The sequence below is a fragment of the Piliocolobus tephrosceles genome, chromosome 8 (genome assembly GCF_002776525.5).
Source record: "Piliocolobus tephrosceles isolate RC106 chromosome 8, ASM277652v3, whole genome shotgun sequence".
Taxonomy (NCBI): Eukaryota; Metazoa; Chordata; class Mammalia; order Primates; family Cercopithecidae; genus Piliocolobus; species Piliocolobus tephrosceles.
In genome coordinates this window covers 102847983-102867278 of record NC_045441.1, presented here as the reverse complement: position 1 = coordinate 102867278, position 19296 = coordinate 102847983, and the positions used below count along the sequence as shown (strand labels likewise).

The 19296-nt window shown below is 35.1% G+C and overlaps 1 protein-coding gene across 1 annotated transcript in view; it reads right to left on the bottom strand.

Annotated features, from left to right (window-relative positions):
• LOC111520395 (serrate RNA effector molecule homolog) overlaps positions 1 to 13227 on the bottom strand; it is a 34508-nt gene extending 21281 nt beyond the window's left edge. The window contains exon 1 of the mRNA XM_023183094.1: positions 13072 to 13227. Within this exon, the coding sequence (XP_023038862.1) occupies positions 13072 to 13227 (156 nt within the window). The remainder of the gene's footprint in view (positions 1 to 13071) is intronic.
• Between the last annotated feature and the right edge of the window lie 6069 nt (positions 13228 to 19296).

Sequence of the window (19296 nt, the reverse complement as noted above, 5' to 3'; positions counted from 1 at the left end):
TGAGGTTTTACCATATAGGAGTGAGGCAGTAGTAGCATACATCCTGAAGCAGCTGCTGTGCTTACAGACTAGTAAGCACAATGGGAAACCCAGTTCTTAAGATGATTGTTCAGGAATGTTGTTAAGACAGACAGGAAGTATTTCAGATTTACAGTGTTCTAAAAGGAAAGCTATTGTGCTTGTGGAAAATTGCTTGCGTTACTTTCACCCACTACAAAATAAATTGAATATGAGTTTCTAAATACCTCTTCTCATGGAGGAAATAAATATCACGTATGATTCCAAATAATGGATTCAGGGACAGGCTACTGTAAATTAGTCAATAATTTATTCATTTAGCTTCTGTTGATAATCAACTTTATACTAATCTCTGCTATGCATATTCTAAAACTGTGGTCACTTTTAGTATATCTTAGATGACTACATAATATTAAAATGGCATAATAAAAAACACAAAATTGAGATTCCTTTAAAAAATTTACTGTCAGTCAGAATAAGCACAAAGTAAAATTTTTATATCATAAGTCAGAATTCTGGAGTGCTGATGTTGTAATTCTGATAATTTTGAACCCAGATGATTCATAGTCTCTTCCTGTTCCAGCATTAGCACTAGCATTAACATAAACATATACACTGAGTCTTTTCTGAATGTGACTCTGTTACAGGTAATATGAAGTGAAGAAAATAGAAATGCTTTATTTTTGAGAGTGTATGATCTACAACTTGATTGAATTGGATGTGACTGAAAAAGTTCTGTTGCTATTTGCTATAGTTTATTATTGTGGCCCAGCAAATAACAAAAAATAAGAAATACTGAACTCAAAAAAACTGCCCTAGGCCCATGGCAAATCAGATACATTAACTGTTGAGTGATAACCAATTTACTTCTCATCCAGCTATATCCTATGATAGATGGAATTATATTCAGTTGAACACTGACTTATTAAGAGCCAAAAAGCCTATGAAGACCTGTAAGAAACTATGAGTCCTTCCTCAAATAACTTGCTTTCCTAATAGCAAGATACAACAAGAATATAAATAACCCTTGTTTGTGGTAGATTATGATAAATTCAACAGGAGAAATATAAATAAAAGACCGTAGGTATTTAAAGAAAATAAATACCATAGAGAATTGAAGGACTTCAAGTTTGGAACAGTCAACAGAAAGCCAGGAAGAGAAAATAAATAGAAGGAAAAACACATAGAAGGGAAGTAGAGGAGGATGGTGTAAACAGGAGGATGATGAAAGCAAGGAGGGCAGTGGGTTTTCATGAGAGACTACAGGAAACCATTTTGATGCATGTCTCTCTGTGAAGGAAGACTGTGGAATCAGAGTTAGGAAGCTGTGGTTTTGGAACTAGTTCTGTCACTACCCATCTGACCTTAGGCAAGTTACTTGAGATAATTGGTTCGTGAACCTAATTGAGAAAAAGAATGTCTGACCATTGATCTCCAAGGTCATTTTTAGTTCTGAAATGCTTTCATTCTCTGAGTATTGGCACATGGAGTTGTAGAGATGCCTCATTTGTGCTAACATAATTAGAAACAGTGTCTTATTAAAGTGGATGAAATTTGAAGGAATTGTGTCTGTACTTCATGAAGTCAGGAAATACATGAGGCAGTGGGTTTGAAAGGTGTTTCTTAATGTGTAGTCAGAGCTTCATAACTGGTTGGGGCCAGAGAACATATGATCGAGACTCAATGTGATGACAAAGAAATAGAAATCACTATTAAATTATGGTGTTCGAGAATGGTGATGTGATCCTGGTAGAGCTTGAGGGGGAAGATGTTGTTACTAAAGATTGAAAGACAAAGGATAGGTGGGGAGTTGGGGACAGGTTGAAGAGTTAGTCTGTATGATGCTGTGGTTTATGAGTGGAGAAAAAAATGTGTCACACTAGAAAAGATCAACTGACTGGCCGTTTTTATTCCAACTCATTAATATAGTGTGGAGAAAGATGAGCAATAGATAATTGATTGTTTTTGAGTAAGAGCTACTCAAAGAAAGTTGACTTGTAGAGAGAGAAGACTAGATACAGAGAGTAGCACAAAATATTGCTTAGTATTCAAATTAAGTTTTAGTGACAAAACAAATGGTGCAGGGTTATAGAATTTTAAATCTTGTTTTATTTTGGTTTTCATCACCTCTGTTTCTTAACTAATTTTATATCATATTTATTATTTGCAGCTTTGTTGTAGTTTTTCATTTTTTAAATAAGTGATTTGGAAATGATATAGAATAAAAAGCATTTCCTTCAGTTCACGAGAAATTCTGGGCTAGGTGAGACTAAAGGTGGCTAATAATGAGCAAGTTTTTAAAGAATTTCTTCCTTACTACTCTGACAGACGTCTTCACAAGAGAGGTATCTAGATGAATGTGAAACTAATGAGCGGCACAACATTTCAGATCTCTGATTTGTACATAAGTAAAGAAAAGCTATTCATATTTGTGAATGAATTTAAGGGAATTGGGATTTTATCATTAGATGTTTTCAACAAATCACAGGAAAATTTATAGAAGAAAATCCACCCATTATTTTGACTAGTGCATCACACTTTTTTTTTCAATTAAGCTTAAGTTATGTTCTATTTTGGAAACAAAATAAAATTACATCAGGCAAACTTTTAACTCAAGAAGGTAGCCAACATTGCAGTTTGACTGTAAGCTTTAAAAAATCATGGATCTCAGCTTATAAGCATCTATAAACTGGTACACAGAATGTATTCGATATATATTTGTGTAACTGAACCAAATGTCTATATGCATGTACCATACATATGTATACATGTTTATATGTGCATATGCAGCCATAAACATATTATTTCATGTCAGTATGAAAAATATATAATGATATGGAAAAATATATATCGCCTTTCATGTACAACTTCTTTTAATTCACAGAAAATTATAATCAACCAAAGTAGGACACACGATTCCAAAATTCCTCAAGTTTCAGGTCTGTGTGACAGACCTGCCCTGCCGGGCAAGTGTGAACCACCATCCAGCTGTCTGGATAGACCCAGCCAAAATGCCCGCTGTCTCTGCTGGAAACCACTATTATACAGCTTGGCCTCGGGTGTGTGTCTTTGATAGCAGCAGGTTCAGGATATGAAAGATGGGCTGTGGAGGTGCAGAAACTCCAGTTGACCTTGAGACTGAAAATGGACCAGCACACTGTTCAGAAAAGCCAGCAGAGGTCTTGCTTAGAAACAATAGAGAAAATACTCTACTGATTATAGTGTTAGAACAAAGAGAGTATTATCAATCTTTCGCATTACTTTTAAGGGATACTTTTTATATCTCCTTCATATTTAAGAGTTTTAATCTCAAACAAAAGGTCATGTCACCTGGATTCTATTCCTTACATCACATGAAGTGTATTTAATTTTGAGTTATTAATATTTTATCTTTCCTTTTAAAAACTAAAAAAAAGTGGTAATATTTATTTTCTTTTCACATAATAAATAAGAAAAAAGCCATGATGTGCTGGATGATACATACTTCTATCTATATTTAGATACCACTTCCAGTTTTTTTAGGCAAACATGGATATATGGTAAATATAAATGATTTTCAGCACTTCTGAAACAATTATAATGAACCATGTTGCAGAACATCTTTGCTAGGATAACTATGTAATTTAATCTCTGTATTGCATTCCTAGCTTGTCTTGTTTTTGTAGCAAAAATAAAAATTGGAACATTCCCTATAGAAGCAATCTAAATCCAACTGATTCTGCAGCTGACAGGAATTAGGGAATGCTTAAGGTTTTCAGTTTATCGATAAGTGATTCGTTGATTACAGATAACATAAAATTTTATGTTTGCTTCTAGGAGGGGGTCCATCTTTTAATTTCAAGGATTAAAAAATAATTTCTTTTAAAATATACATTTTACAATTTGAGAGGAAATGTGGTGAATTGGAAACCTTCTGAAACTATTTTCGAATTTAGCTCTGAATCCTGCTAACTTTTCCAGTATACGTATTCATTTTATTTTCACCCTTAATTTTGATTTGCATTATTTTGGCTACAGAAGCAACATAGTATTACCACACCAGGAAAGCTAGATAAGAATCAAGTGCTAAAACTTCCTTGGCAGCCTGTTGTGAAGCATTCCTTGACTTGATGGCTTGGCAGTCTGGCAGCTAGAGAGCAGCAACTCTCCGTTGCCTACTCTGGTTGAGCTCGCTGGGAATCCCCCAAATACTCAGCAAGAGTGGCACCCCTGCCCAAGAAGCAAGGCATCACTGACAGGTGATTGTGCTGGTATGTGTCTGTATTGGCTGAGGGCCATGCCACACCTCTGTCTGCTTATCTGCTTGCTCCCTAGATAGTGATTAGGTAAATACATTTTCTTCTGCCCAAATCTCCATGTGTAATTTATGGTCAGTGTAATTCCATTCCACTGAGTGTTTACTTCTTCCTCAAATACCACTACTAATAAAGAAGGTTTAATATCATATGACATAAATAGTTTTCCTATTAAATATAACTTTTCTACAGTAAGTACTAGTAAGTATTTCACAAATTCAGAGTTTATACTTTAAATTCTGGATTTTATAGTCAAGGTCAAATAGAGATCATTAAATATCGACAACAACACTTTAAGAGAGGTTTGATCTACTTCTTTGACCATTCTCTCCTTTTCATCCCCATGCTGAAATGCCAACTGTAGGCTTTGATTTTTTTCTTCAATTTTTTCAAGTGGCACCTGAAGATATTTTTGTCGTAAAAGAATAAAAACATAGTGACATACGGAGTAAAATCTAAAGTTCTTTTGCCCTAAAATGCCCTTCTTTCCTCCCTCAGGATCATCTCACTTTCTTCCCCAGAATGGGTGACTATTGTCCAAAGTTAGATAGAATGCTTGAGATGATAGAAATGTTCGACATTTGCATTATACAATAGGGGAAATATGATTAATGTGATTGAGAGACTAGATTTTCAATTTCATTTAATTTCAATTTACATTTATATAGCACATGTGACTAGTAGCTCCCATATTGTATGACAGGTTTTTCATCTGTTCCCAGGCCTGCTGCAATAGACTTATCAGTTCCCTGTACCTAGGCTCATTTTCTTCTTCACCAGCATGAGCCTCATACAAATCCAATCTTACTTCCCTGTCACAAATCCTTCAATGCTTTCACAGTGCTATCATTCTAAACGTATTTGCATGCTCTGTGAGGCTCATTAGGATCTGGCCTTTGCTGACTTTCATCTTTTACCATTCTTTGTGTTTCATAGAGCGTGTCACACTTTCTCATGCCCCTCTATATTTGCATATGCTATTCTCTCCTTCTAGGTCTCTCTTCCCTTAGCTATGTATTCAAAAAATTTCTTATCAAGTCTCAAGGAACTCTTTTTGACAGCTTGTTGCCCCTAAATACTTCCCAGCAGCTGTAGGTAGTTTTCATCTCTGCATCCCCTTAAGATCCAACACACAACACCAGTAAATGCTGCATAAATGTTAATTCCTGTCTCCAACTCTCAAGTTCACTGCTAATAGTCTGATAGCATGGGGGATGGCTATCATGCCTTCCTATGAAACATTCTATGGTGTCAACAGGAAAGGAAAAAGAAAATCCAAGAGGAAGCAATTTTTCTAGAATTTAAATTTCATGGAGTGTCAGGGATTAGTCTGTTTTGTTCACAAATACTCTAAACTGTTAGAAGAGTGCTTGGCACAGATTAGGCAAGATAAATATGTGTAGAATAAATAAATGACCAAATTATATTTTTACTTCCATTTTGACCCTTTTTGACTACCTTAAGTCTGTCAAGCAACTTCTACATTAAAATAAGTTTCATGAATTCACAAAACATAGAATTAAAAACAGTCTCTAAATCTGCCTACTTTTTATAGTTGTTGCTTTTCTCAGGCAAGAAAAATGACTCCTTTAGAACAAAATACATAAACAAAACTCCCGAATATCCACTCCCTGAGACAGAATCCCAATCAACATTAGTTTAAATTACCTGTCTCCAACACCTAGAATTTCATTTTTGCTAAAGCCCAGCACAATACTTTCTGTCATTTCTCACCACTTTCCCATTTTAATATAATCAGCAAATGTAATTAAACCTCATTTTTTACTCATTAGTAAGTACTCAACCAAATGCTTTGTTTACCATTAAACCCAATGCCTTCCAGTCCCAAAGTTCACTGCTAATGTGAGCTGATTGAAGCCTTATCCAATTGGCTCCATTAATATTAATTTGTGATTAACTTTTGTTTAATCGTAAAATCAGTCTTCCATTTTCAGGATTGAGTTCATATCTAAAATAATTTGTACTAATTTTGAAGGTCAAATATCAGGGGACATCATGTCAAAACCATTAATAAAATCTTAATAGAAAGCATCTATTTTATTCTGTTTATATTCACATCCTTCAATGGCATAAATCTATTCAGTAAAAAAAAAAAAAAATCTATTAAATATAGCTTCGTCACATTACTGACTTATTGAATTTGATTTCATTACGGGCTCAGATATTTGGACAAATCATCTCAATATTATTTGTTTTATTTTGATTGAATGATCATTTACATAAATAGGCATCTTACTTCTTTAAGCGAGCTGTAGTTTTTGTAAATGTTTCTATATTTTGGTAGGCATGTTCTTTAGGTTACAAATCTAATAGACGTGCTAACATGGGTCTTGCTTGAGAATTCTGTATCAATTTTGTCAATAGTATCTAGTTTTTTAAAAAAGTATTGCAATGCTTATCAGCTTTCCATATGTATTTTCCTCTCCTATTAGACATAACGAAAAAAATCTGAACACACTAACTGAGCTATTCCAAGAATAGTAGTTGAAAGATTTTTATTTTTACATTATTTGTTTAGGATACTGTTTTTATTACAATTGTTTATAATCTGATAACATACACTGCTTTAGTTTCAATATTTGTTTTCACCCCTTGAAAATTTCTCATTCTGGTATATGAGGAAAGCATATTCTCTTTTATTTACTGCCCATATCCACTACAGATTCTTTTTCAGAGGTACACTCTGATTGGACTTTCCCATAAACCTTACGTAATTTGTTTAAGTTTGTAATTTTAGAAAGAAACTACAGGCATTTTAATTATAACATTGTAATACAGTCTCATTCATTAGTGAAGATTAACATCCTTTCTTAATACTCAATGTCTATTCTTTTTTAATTATCTCAAATGTGTCTTGTACCCAGAGTTTCTCATTAGGACAAATTCATATTTTCCTTATCACTGTTTTACAGTTCATTCAGAGCCCATTAGTGCTGAATATAGGACTGCTTTTAGTTTCTAAGAGCTGTTCTGAAGTTTGAGTCTGGGTAGAAATCTTATTATTTTATAACCACGTGTTATTTGTGGGACTTTAAAAAAGTATTTATCTCGATCCTGGAACTTTAAGTTGAAACTTTTGAGGTACTGGGAATATTTCTTCTATTCCTTTATTTACTCAAATGGATTTAATACTCATGTAAGAAATTCTTATTAAAATACAAAACTAGAGAAATCTAGGCTGCTGCATTTGATTCCAAGAGCGTGTAACAGGTCAAAAAGTGAAATTTCTCACAAATGTTCTCTATTTATGGATATAATAGAGGAACCACCTCCAAAGTTCAACCTTTGCATATGCCCTTCAAATTTGAAAAGAAAAATTGGTTTCCAAAAGGCAACATATATGCCACAGAAAACTAAACAATGTACAAAATGATGAGAAAGTAAAAATCCCTGGAAAACTGAGGTGGGGGTCTGTTTCAGGTAAGGGTAATCAGAGAAGAACCCTCTGAGGAGGAGACACTGGAGCAGAACCCTCAACTGAGGAGAAAGCTCTTCACTGTCTGGAAAATAAACACATCAGGAATAAAAGGAAATCCTCCAGCTCCAAGGCAGGAATGTTCTTGGCGAGTTAGAAGGACAGTAGAAAGGCCTATAAAAATGGACCAGAGGGATAGCAATGATGTTGGATTAGGTAGGAGGGCAGGTGCCTCCTAGGCTGAGGTTACAATGTAGAGATTTTATTGTAAGTGTGACTGATACCGTTGAAAATTTTTAGCAGGGAAGTGATCTAATTTGCTTTACATTTGAAGTAAAAAAATTACTCTGATTACTACGGGAAGAATAGACTATATGCATGAGTGGATGCAGAGAGTCACATACTCTCAAAATGGTATATAAATTTTGTCGGAATAAATATGCAACTTTTCACTGAATGATCGCCATTTCAGTGTTCTGTTAGTCAGGTTTGACGTGATCAGGGTTTCTCAACAGTGGTAGTATTGACATTTTGGGCCACATAGTTCTTTGTTTGGGGGGGCTTTCCTGTGCATTACAGGTTATTTAGCAACATCCCTGACCTTTACCCACTGGAGGCCAGTAGCATATTTTTCTTAGTTGTGACAACCAAAAATTTCTTCAAACAAGGCCAAAGGTCTCTGGGAGGCAGGAGTGGGGTAATTACTCCTGATGGAGATCTAGGGGTATAGGCAATGTTTTGGCAAAAAAACCTCCAAATTTCAGCAGTTTAACATAGTACAATACTTACTTCTCACTCACGCAAAGGTTGCAATGAGCCCAACAGTTCTCAAGAGTAGCTTTCTTCTAAGGTGTGGGACCCAAGTCTTAATACGTAGAAACACCATCTGGCCCTCAGATGACCATAGTGGAGAAGAATGAACTAGTTTTTAATGCTTTTGTTGCACCCCCTGAAAAGTGACTCATATCTTTTCTGCTTACAGTCTGTTGCCTAAAGCTTAAAGCATAGTTTCTTCTAACTGCAAAGAGGCCAAGAAAAGTAGAACACATGGATGTTTGGTGACCAATAAATATCTCTGTTTTTCTTTTGGGTACCGTATATCACTGTTCTAAAACAATTCTGAAATTCTGCTGGGCAGGTACTGTAAAAATTCATTCCCTTAGGAGTGTGGGCAGTCCTGAGGTTAGACTCTGAGAAGACAAAATATCTTTTTTTGCTCTTGATTCTGAGGCTTCCAGATTCCATCTATCTGGAGACTATTTCTTTCTATTGATCTTAGGTGCATTTAAAGTGGGTGTCAGGCTTTTGTTTTCCTTGGTGGCTGCATAGATTTTTCAATTTAATTTCTGCCCACTCCTTGTGGGAATCTTTCACCTTCTTGTTTAGATAAATTCTTAGATATTTCATTTTCTTTGTGGCTACTGTAAATCCTTTGTGACTACTCCACAAGTATTATAGAGTCAAGAGTTGTTTTAAACAGTGAACAATCACAGGCTTTTAAAGATACAATATGACTTACTTGAGAGTAAAACTTTCTCATAATCTCAAAAGGCTTCCCATTTTTTAGATTACTTTCATTACTACATGCAGTAATCTCATCAGTAGTTCTTTTCTAAGCACACTTCTTCCATGTGTTTCATTTCTTCCCTTTAAATTTTTTTCTCACAATTTAATGATAGGTAATTTGAGACTCTCTGGAACAGGAAGAAGGAAGGCAATATCAGCTAAGACTTTTTTCTTTAATAAATGAACATGGAGACACAAATTATCAAAACCTTTGGGATATAGCTAAAGCAGTGTTAAGAAGAAAACTTATAGGGTTAAAGACTTTCATCAAAAGGTTAGAAATCTTAAATTAATGACCTAACATTACAACCAGAGGAACTAGGAAAAAAAAGAACAGTTCAACCCCAAAACTAGTAGAAGAAAATAAATAACTAAAATCAGAGAAGAATGGAATGAAATTGAGACCCAAAAGTCCATACAAAAGATCAATAAAACCAATAGTTTAAAAAAAAAATAAACAAAATTGATAGACCATTAGCTAAATTAAAGAAAAAAAGAGATGATCCAAATAAGCACAATTAAAAATGACAAAGATGATATTATAATTAATCCCACAGAAATATAAAAGATCCTTAGGGACTACTATGACTACCTCTGTGCACACAAATTAGAAAATCTAGAGGAAATGGATAAATTCCCAGACACACAACCTCATAAGATTAAATCAGGAAGAAAGTGAAATCTGAATAGACCAATAGAAAGTTTGAAATTGAATCAGTAATAAAAAACCTACCAATAAAAAAAAAAAGCACTGGAGCAGCCAAATTTTACCAGATGGACAAAGAAGAACTAATACCACTTCTACTAAAACTTCTCTAAAAAAATTGAAGAGGAGAGACTTCCCCCTAATCCATTCTATGAAGTCAGCATCATCCTGATATGAACATATGGCAGAGACACAATGAAAAAGGAAAACATCAGACCTATATCCCTGATAAACATAGATGCAATGATTCTCAACAAAATACTAGCAAACCAAATCCAGCAACACATCAAAAAGTTAATTCATCACAATCAAGTAGGCTTTATTTCTGGCATGCAAGTTTGGTTCAACATACACGAATAAATGTGATTCATCACATAAACAGAATCAAAAACTGAGACACTGTGATCATCTCAGTAGACCCAGAAAATCTTTGATAAACTCCAACATCCCTTTGATAAAAACCCTCAACAGTCTATGCATCAAAGGAGCATACCTGAAAATAATAAGAGCCGTCTATGATGAACCCACAGCCAACATCACAGTGAATGGGCAAAAGCTGAAACCGTTCCCCCTGAGAACGGGATCAAGACAAGGATACCCACTCTCACCACTCCTACTCAACATAATGGTGGAAGTCCTAGCCAGAACAGTCAGGCAAGAGGAAGACATAAAATGCGTCCAAATGCGGAGGTGGTGGGGGGGGGGGGGGGGGAAATAAAGCTATCTCTCTTGCTGACAATATGAGTCTATACAGAGAAAACGCTAAGGACTCTGCCAAAAGGCTTCTGGAGCTTATAAATGAATTCAGTAAAGTTTCAGGATACAAAATCAGTGTAGGAAAGAAATGCTACTGAGCATTTCTATCAACAATAATATTATAAGTGAGAACCAAATGAAGAACACAATCCCGTTTACAGTAGTCACAAAGAAAATGAAATATCTAAGAATTCATCTAACCAAGAAGGTGAAAGATTCCCGTAGGGAGAACCACAAAACACTGCTTAAAGAAACCAGTTAAGTTTTTAATATCTATATCTGTATTATTCTGAAGGTAGACACAAGGTTTCTGGGGCATGAACATATTATTACTTATATTAATTACTGCATTGGTTCATTAATTATTTTCTATTCTTGGGTGATGTGAGGAAGTACACATACCTGTTATCTTACATGTTCATGGATCTATCCTCTAAATGAGGAACCCCCAAAATATGAATCTGAAACATCATATAGAAGGACAACTGTTTCTTTTGTCCTCCTGAGAAAGGAAACAAACATTTTATTCCTTCTGTTAACAAATATTCAATGGAAAGAGAAGGCAAATATCATTAGTCTTCACCTTCTGGAATATAAATAAACATCTGCAGGGTTGAGAATGGATACAGCAAATTTCTACCAGTTACAACTGCTGGAATATCTCCATGGCCCCAGCTTTCATTCCCCTTTGGAAGATAACACATGCCACCAAGGAGATAAGTCTCCAATCTCTCCCTGAGACACAGTATTTACTTAGTTATCTTTTAACTGCCAAGTGTTGTCCTTAATCCAGGTTTTAGTACAATGTGTTTCAAAAACACCTCTTGACAATATCTTTAATTTTAGTCCTGAAACTTTGAATTTATGATGTGTTTTGCTGAGTATTTTTCATTCAAACTTCTTTTTTTTTCCAACTTTACCAAAGTGGTAGATTTTTATTGAAGGTACAATTTAGTTAGTTAGTCAGAGCTACTTATATTTGCCAAGAAATAATAGGAGAAAAGGTTTGTGGAATGACAGTTTAAACTTCTTAAATGTTGTTTTATTTTCACCGTATATTATACTATACTGGTGATATTAATGTAGAAAATATTAATAAAGTTATCTAATTACAATATTTCATAGTCATGGTTAGGTGGATTAATAAGCAAATCCAATATAGCTATATTTTCAGTTATATAAATTATTATTCCAAGAATAATTTATGTATATGTCTAACATATATGGCCTGACATTTAAATTATTCACATTCATTTTAAATAGCTTCATATTTCATAGTGACTAAACCTATTAATAGAAAAAGTATGAATTTTTCTATAAAAAGTTTGATATCACACCTGAAACATGATTTATAACAAAATTATATCTAGCAGAAAAGTTATAGTTTTTCATAATATCATATTTGATAAGATTTTTCCCAAGCATGAACCTTTTGATATATAGTAAGTTTTGATTTATCATTGAACGCATTCATGCTTTTAAATGTTTATGACGTTTTACTGCTATTTTAATTCTCTCATTCATCAGTGCCTGCGTGTTAGTTCTTGCATTCATAGGCAATATCACTAGGTGGCTGAATTCCTCTGGACCTGGATCCTACCTTCCCCCTCTCTTCTCATATCAAGAATAATCCTGACTTGTGAGAGACGTTTTGCGAGGGCATGTGGCGCTCCATTGTGTATAATCATGCTTTATCCTGAAGTCTCTTCTTGTCCATTATACAAGCCTAAAGGATTACATACTGTTGCATGTCCTCTGTTCCTGGAGGACAAAGTTGAGTAATAGGCTACAAGCCCTAGAATTGGCTCTGGGCTATTTGGACAGGAAGTTATGAGTTCTGGGATACAAAAAGCATATTTTAGAAGAGATGCCACAGGTTTTTAGGTTCTATGGTCTGAGGCACCATGGAGGGCTATGGCTTGAAGAAAACCAAAAGCAGCCTTTCAAATTATGACACCTGAGAAAAATCACCAGTTTCCTGGTCTAAAGATGTTATCGACGTGAGTGTTTCAATAAGTAATGACATGAAACTCTTTGCTAAAGGCATTCCCACATTTATTACATTTATATATTTCTTCCTTGTGTATATTCTCTTACGTAAAGTGACATATGTGTTCACATGAAAAGTTTTATCTCAATTAGTACATTCATACAGTTTTTCTGCTTTGTTTGTAATAAATGTTGATGCTGGCTGTTGTTAGATTTTTCTACATGTATGACAATCATAGGATTTATCCTCAGTAGGTGTTGGCTAATTTTTAGTGATAAGATTTCAAATGAAAGATGTTCATCACCTTTATTATAATTTTAGGGCTCTTTCCCCCTGTATTTTTATGTTCTCTGATAATCATTGAGGGCCGACTTAAATTGGAAGGTGTCCCATATTCATTATTATATTCATAGAGTTTCTCCTTCCCACATTCATTATTACATTCACAGAGTTTCTCCATTATCCGAGTCTTCATAGTTAAAATGAAAACCTCATTATTTTCAAAGCCTTTTTCATGCTTGTAGACAAGGTGGTGCTAACAATTTTCAAACGTCCAATGCTGAATAAGATTATGAATATGGACCTTCTCATTGTATTTTCTAGTTCTAGTCAGAGACACAGAGATCATAGTCGGTGTTTCTATAGAAATAATTTAATGTAGGAATTAATTTAAAAAGATTTTGGGGACTGAAGAGAAGGGACACTGAAGTCTCATAGAGATAATAATTGCAGGAAGAAATGACCACCATCAGGGCTAGGGAAAAATGGGGGAAGAGTTTGGGGATATTATAAGCTAGAAACACGAAGGAGGGGCTTGTAAAACTGGAATTCACACATTTAAGGGATAATTGTTGTTGGCTGATGTTGACAGAGTATCAAAGGAAGATCCTTGAAAAGCTTGGGCTGAGACCTGTGAGAAGAGGACATGTTGTCTGTTGCTGGTAGCTTTGATGGACTATGATCAGGCTGGTCCTAGGAATACCAAAATAGCCAGGGACTGGGAACTATTGCTTCTGGGATGAAGGACTATAGCTGGGATGAATGCTGACAAGAATAGAAAGAAACTATGAGGGACTAAATCCATCTTCCAACCTCTTGCCTTAGAGTCTCATAGTTCTCCCTATTTGTGGGAATCTTAGCTTTGGTGTCACGTGGCAGAATCTGGCCAGTCCTTCCACCACTCCTGAGGAATGCTGATCCATTTTGGTTTCTGATGTTGGCAGACTCAGTAGCAATATTAGCAATATAAAGATTAGCATTGATGAGGAAATGTTCATTTGTTGATCCATGAAGAGCAGTCACCATGGACACTTTTAGAGTGTCCATGATGCACTGAACAAGTAATGAGTGGCTGGGGAAAGAGACTGAGAACAATAAAACATACTACCCTTTCCATCTGAGTTCTGAAAGACTCCTTGACAGTCAATGCCTTTGACGAACATTAACATGGGCTACAAAGATCTTTATATGCTGTCCCCATTGCAGAGGTTCATCTACACATCTCTTCTCCAAACTTTCTCACTAATCCTCTAATCTCTCCTTTCCAAGTCACTAAAAGTCGTGTTGGACTGTTAACTACTCTAACATGCATCAGGATACACCCATACTCAGACCATCCAGTTAGTCCAGACAAATTGAAAAATCAAATGTATGGTTCAAAATTCTTCTCTTGAAAGAATTTCTCTTCACCACTGCTTTACACGGATACTTCTGAATGGAACTGTGATGCTACAAAGTTCACTTCCTGTTGATTCAGAAGTATAGTGCAGAGCCATTGCTAAAAGTCTGAGTTTTTCTTTCTTCCCTAGTCAATAGGTCATCAGAACTTTTCATGAGGGCATAGATGTAGAGTGCAGGAGAAGAGGCAATGGAGAAGAAGTATGTATCACGGGAATTGTAGGCACCTCTCATACCTTCCGGAGTGACTTGAGTACAATCTCTTATGCATCATTTCTATTTGATGATGAATTGCCACCATACATGCTTGATCTTATGGTCTGGTGTATCAGATAATGCCTAGTCTGTGCTGAGAAAGCATTGTCACTTGATGTTCATGGAGGAAAAATGAAACAGGACTACCAAGCAAGCAAGGAAGTATTTCTCAAAAAAATAAATTCCCATGTAAGAGAACCATGGTTTTGTTCCCATCTCCTATAGGTATGCACTGTTGGGGATTGCCAGAGTTGTATATAATATCCCTAATTTTCTTAGACACTGTAGCATAAGATCTGTTGTGTCGATAGGCTCAAGGAGCAGAGTAATTCACATTAAAGCCTGGGCCAACTACAGGCCCCCTCTTGCTCTGAGTCTCATTCAAAACTGTTAATCTTAAGGACTACTCTGTAAATTAGTAAGAATAGCACATTCCAAAGTGATAGAGAGACATCCCTCTGTTCCTGTAGGGCTTTGGTTACATGAACTCCACAGATACAAAAATACGTGGATGCTCAAGTGCCCTATATAAAATGGCATAATATTTGTATCTAATCTACATACATCTTTTTGTATACTTTAAATCATCTCAGGATTACTTGTTTATTTATTTATTTTTTTGAGACAGTCTCGATCTGTCACCCAGGCTGTAGTGCTGTGGAACAATTTCAGCTCACTGCAACCACGGCCTCCCAGATTCAAGTGATTCTCATGCCTCAGCCTCCTGAGTAGTTGGGCTGACAGGTGTATGCCACCATGCCTGGCTAATTTTTGTATTTTTAGTAGAGATAGGGTTATTTATAATACTTAGTACAATGTAAATGCTATGTAAATGTTTTTATATTAATTTTTTATAATCTGTATTATTATTATTATTGTATTATTTGCTTATTTTCCAAATATTTTTAATTTGCTATTGATTGAATCCGTGAATATGGAACCTACAGATCTGGAGGACTGGCCGCATAGTGTTTCAAGAATCCAAAGAGATCTCCAAACACTGTGTTTCTTTTTTAATAAAAGGAGAAAATATAGCAATTTGTCTTTTACTTCAGAGGAAATGTCTTAATGACCAGATTCCAGAAACATCACTGAAATGATTAGTCTCTGCATTTCCATGGGATTTATCTCCCTTACTTTCTAGTTTATGTTTATCTTACTAAATTATCTATGATAATTCTGCTTCTTGCTCATCAGGCACAATTGTCATGATAATATTAATGTGGCAAAGAAATGAGGTATTCTGGGTGTTTTTGTGATAATACAACTCTAGGGAGACTAGAGTTAGGCAAAGAACAGAAGTTAATTTTTTCTAAACAATTTTTGACCATGTCAGGAAAAAGTAGACTACTCTTTGTGTTTTTTGACAACTTTTAAGGAAAAAACGAAAGCAATTTCCAAATCAATAACTGCCTACCAGGTACTAGGGTCTTTGAAAATTCGCTCTCATAAAAACAATGTTTCTAGAACAGCTGCTGTAATTGGTGTAATCACCTTATTAAATTTATAGTAATACATATTTATTTGCCAAGGTCCGTCTGCTTTCTTCTGGTGTCTGTTCTCTGCAGATTTCCCAGGCTTATGGTAGGGAGAGGAAGTTCCAGGGGATAACACTTTGTCCTGTCTTTCATAATACCCTTTATTTCTTGAGGAAAGGAAACGATGTGGGGATTCTGTCAGGTGCTGAGTACATCTAGGTAAACTATATTGCCAGAAGATGGGAATATATAACAGAATACGTCTTCAGAAAAGAGGCCCAGCGGGGTTGATACTCTCTTAGAAGAAGACACCTGGCTACTGCTAGTACTTCAAGATCTTGAAGGAAGTAACTTATGGAGCTGAAGTTCAGCCTCTGAGGATAGGTGCTGCCTAGATAGATTCTGATGGAAACCATGAAGAGGGTGCAATGAAGTTGATTCTGAAGGAGCTGAAAGAAATTGGAGACTGGCATCAATTGCTGAGGTCAGGAGACATTGCTGAGACAATGCTTCCAGTAACAGCAAGTGCATAGAAAAGCAAACTGCTTTTCACTTCTCTCTTGACTAGTCGAGTGCCCCCAATTATCAGATCTAACAGAAAGTCAGCTGTACATAAATGTAGTTTGTAGAATCCTAGCTCCAGAATCACAGAGAATGGCAAAGACTGATATGTTTGGGACTTAGAGACAAGTGCTAAATAACTAGAACATCTACTTTGACTATATTTGTGAAAATTTGCTTGAGTATGCATTTTCTCACTGTTGGAATCGTTGATTTTCTAGGTTAATTAATTTCATTGAAACTTTGGTTTCTTGAAAGGGTTTTCTTTGAAAACATTGATTCTGAATAATATTTTATATCCTTTTGATAGGAGTCATATTCACAGGAAACATTTTTGAAGGAAGAGGTTTTAAACCCAGATTAGATATGTGTGTTTATATTTTTCAAATACATTATCTCTGTCAGTATTTTGCTGCCGATGAGCATATCAACATTTTGCTGTTGGTGAACACATTGAATGATTACCCTGCCTTCTCTGGCTTCTCTCTGTCATCTAATCATTAACTCTCCATAATTCTTCCAGCTTATTCCGACTTGGAAATTCCTCCTCTACTGACTTGAGTTCTTTTCCTTGCTCCAACTGGAGTGTGAGTTTAGTCCTGTGGTAACTCATTGAGATTAATTTTGTCTACATCCCTATCATTACATTTTTGACAAGGTCCTTTGAGCAGGATCTAGGAATTGTCATAATTACCCGAAATCTATATTCTTGAGTATCACTCATCGGTATGGTGTGTTCATTTGCTGCTGCTCTTGAGAAATGGCAAATGCCTGTGCAGGTAGAGCTGCAGAGGCACAACCTTCCATTCCAGCTTCATGCAGGATTCAAGTTGTTGTGTCACTCAAAGTCACCTTCACTTCTTAAGGTCTAGGATAAATGTCTTCTGCAAATCTCCAAAGCCCTGAATTATTTTTTTATTTCTTATTGTGCATTTACTAATTCTATCATGAACTCATTGTTTTCTTGTGCTATCTTGTCATACACAGTCAATTAACAATTGACCCTCACTGTTGACTACATTTAATCATGATCATGAACCCAGAGGTACAAGTTTATTAGACATATTTTCTCTTCCAAGTTATCAAGTCTTTAATTTTGTCCAATGTTTTGTTACTGCAAACATAAATCAATATCTCACTTCTCTGGGAATTGTTTTCCTACTGCCTTCCATCTGATGACTAAGCCAATGCCACATATTTTCTTTTTTTTTTTTTTTATTACAAAAGTTTCCTACTTTTGCTGTAAATGTCTTTATTAGGTTAAGCTGGTCTCTGTGATAGTCATAAATGCTTAAATCTCACTAATGACACATTTAAGTTTGTTTCTTGATTTTATAAAGTCTGTCATGGACCTAGTAGCTGTCTTCCAAGCAGTGACTCACTGATTTGGACAACATGTGTCTTCGTATTTGGAACATATGGTTTCTAGGTCAAGGACAGAGAGAGATGGAGGGTCGCATACTGGTTATTAAATGTTTCAACACGGAAGTATCACCCATCACTTCTGCTCACCACTGATGATCCATAAGTAGTCATACAATCTGGCTTAACTAAAAAGGTGTTGGAAAATGTGGGAGAGCTCATAGATGTATGGGGGAGCACATGGATATATGGAAAGCAGTAAATTTAAAGGCTTACAGGAAAAACAATATTCATGATCATTTTTAAATGTAGTTTAGATACCTCCATATAGTTAGATTCCTAACTGATAGAAATTTAGATTGTTTCCAAAGTTCTGCTATTAAAAAATGTTTTGTGCTTAAAATTCTTTGTATAATTATTGATGTGTCTCTTAAGATATATTCTTAGTAACAAAATTCCAGGATAAGAGGCACCTTATATTCTTATACTATGTGGGATAGATAGTGCTTTGTGTCATCTATAATGCTGGGTATTTTCAATCTTTTCATATTTGCTAATATGAAAGGTAAATAGCAATTTTATCTTGTTTTTATGTGCATTTCTTTAATTACAAATATAATTAAATGTTTAATTGTGGTGATTTGTCTACATGATTTCTTTATTGTTAAATTTCTATTCATTTCCTTTGCCCAAGATTTTGTTCTTAAATGAGAATCTTTGTTATGTTTTAGGATTGGTTCATACGATGACCCCCTGATACCATAGTGAAAGAATTGTGCCTTGCGGCCATAATCTTTTATTGTTTATATGCCCCTTTTATGTGCAGTTGGAGGCATTAGAATTCTGTCTTAGCTTCACTTTTCTTCCCTTTCCCAGATTCCTGAGAAAAAAATTATCTATCACACAGGTTGTCCATGGTCTTAAAGACTGGTAGAATTGCAAGGGATTATGGGATAAATAAGTGTGCCTCATCAGATATGTAGGAATGGCATGCATGGTTTTTTTTTATTTTTATTTTTTGGTTTTCAATACTTTTCCAGCTAAGTTTTATGTGTTTTTTAAGGGACATACTATCCATTTGCAATACTAGAAAAAAGTAAATGATTTCAACTATTAATATGTATCTTTTGATGACAATATTTCATTAATATTAAAGGGTCCTTAGAAACCTAAAAATGCATTTAACACAAGAACCT